This window comes from Chrysochloris asiatica, unplaced genomic scaffold, assembly GCF_000296735.1.
Source record: "Chrysochloris asiatica unplaced genomic scaffold, ChrAsi1.0 scaffold00004, whole genome shotgun sequence".
Taxonomy (NCBI): domain Eukaryota; kingdom Metazoa; phylum Chordata; class Mammalia; order Afrosoricida; family Chrysochloridae; genus Chrysochloris; species Chrysochloris asiatica.
Window position 1 is genome coordinate 38526734 of NW_006408522.1, and position 2265 is coordinate 38528998.

Below are 2265 nucleotides of genomic sequence, written 5' to 3' on the forward strand. Positions count from 1 at the left end.
ATATATATACAGATTGTAAAGGGATTTTTGATACCTAATGTAAGATTTGTTAATACTTATATGATAAAAGATATTAGGATGCCTACAACATAGATCTCTTGTGTTTTTTTAGAGTTCATGAATATATACAACCGTCACCTGAATTTTAAAAATACAGACCATTCCTATTCTATTAATTAAATCAAGTTTCGCAGAAGGAAAGGCAAAGCTATTTGATTATTCAATTTGTATCCTTATAAACCTTTTAACACCAAGAAGTAACAGCAGAGAAATATTTAACTTCTTCCCTCCTTATTTCAACAGTGACTTACCGCAATCTCAAAATATTAAGTCTATAAACACTGAACATCAAAGGAGACAAATTCTACATTGTTAATTCTCTTTGGCATTCCAGGGTCACCTAAGCAAGCTAGCAAATGAAGGAGAGAAAATTGGATGCTGTGAATGAAACTGGTAAAAGGATAGTTCAAATCAAGGTATGGACTCAGGGCGATTCCTTTGTGGCCATGATTATTACGTGATTAGAGAAAGCCATGATTTTCCCTTAATCCCTCGTTGATTTTATTTAACCGGATCAATGAAAGGAGAAACCACTCAAATTCCAAAGAAGACTGTACTCTGGAACATTTTGGCAATTCATAATGTTTCATACAAAATAATGAAGTCACAATGGCAACTTGACCATGCAAGAAAGTGTACTGCCTCTCAATCACGGCTCGGAATGCTGGCTTGCCACAGACTTTTTTAAGTTATCAATCTTTGTCACAAAATAGTTAAATGTGTTTATTTTTTAAATGTTTTTGTTTAGTGATGCAAGATTTCCCAAATCTGCAAAACACATGGAATAGGTTCAAAGAAAACACCCGTTTTCCTTGGTTTGGTGAGAGCTGTGTGTAATGGCGTGTTGATTACATACACATGTATTCTTTTATAGTTTATAGCTGCTATTGCTATTGTTAAGTGCCATCAAGTCGGTTTCTATTCACAATGACCCTGTATAGGGTTTCCAAGGAGTGGCTGGTAGGTTTGAACCACTGACCCAATGGCTAGCAGTCCACTGCTTACACTACAGTGCCATATCAGGACTCAACAGCTTAGATGAGAGGCCAGTTCTTTAATCCAGTAACTCCAAGTCAAGTAATGTCTACAGGTTCTAGTAAATGCCACAGGCTAGACAAAGGCAGACAAAGGAGAAGGAGAGGGAAAATGAGGTAAGAGCAAGAAATTAAAAAAGAAACGGAGAACCAAGCACCAAAGAATGAAGGGTGAGCTGTATTAGGAAGCAATGAAGTGCCACTCTTCAGAGTCTGCACTGGTATTATACTCAATTTATATAACTAAGGCTCCAAATCTCCCTTCTTTATATTCTAGATGTTGCTTAACACACTCTACCTTAATCTTTAATTCAACTTTGTCACACAAAATCACCCAGATTTTAAATCGAATTGGAAAATAAATCAAATATACACAACAAAAAGTAGACTTGAGCTTCAATTAATGGAACTTTAACAGAAACCTGGCCAGAGGGATCTCTCCTTATAAAAGAATAAACCAATACAGAGAACAGTCTATTGGAGACAACTATTCATCCCTTTCCCTATTTTGTAAAGCAGAGTGAATAAACACAAAACACATCCACAAGAATTCTTATCAGTCAATAATCTATATTCCTTTCCATTACAGACAGGGTCACTTATGTGTCTCAAACCTGAATAAAATACAGGTTAACAATTTAAATTCAATCATGACAATAAAATACTTTCTACTTTCCAAGTTTGATGGTAATAAATATTTACATTTTTAAAAATTATTTTTGTTCATTTTTTTGTTTTTTAAAAAGACACAGCATGCTCAAGGTACATAGAATATGGGAAAGAAAACATCACTTCATCCAAAAGATCAAACGGTGGTATAAAACAATGTTCTTACATATCAATCTAATACAAGAATGGTATCAGAGTAACTACCATGTTTGTTTCAAAGATGATATTGAAATGCTATTTAAAACACTATACCTAACGTAACTATCAAGGAGTATGCACTGCTACCTAATTTCTGTAGTTTTTAGTATCTTCTATATCCACCACCTCCTCCTCCTCCATAAGGATCTCCATAACCTCTGCCACCATAGCCCCCTCTCCCACCATAGCCGCCCCCCCTGCCACCATAATCTCCTCTCCCACCATAATCTCCCCTGCCTTGAAAACCCCCTCCTCTGCCTCCACCTCCTCCTCCCCAACCTCCTCCACCTCCTCCTCCCCCACC

At 36.5% G+C, this 2265-nt stretch overlaps 1 protein-coding gene across 1 annotated transcript in view; it reads right to left on the reverse strand.

Annotated features, from left to right (window-relative positions):
- Positions 1–2064: 2064 nt before the first annotated feature.
- The window catches only part of FAM98B (family with sequence similarity 98, member B), a 64139-nt gene continuing 63938 nt past the window's right edge, over positions 2065–2265 (reverse strand). The window contains exon 10 of the mRNA XM_006831905.1: positions 2065–2259. Coding sequence (XP_006831968.1) covers positions 2065–2259 — 195 coding nt within the window. The remainder of the gene's footprint in view (positions 2260–2265) is intronic.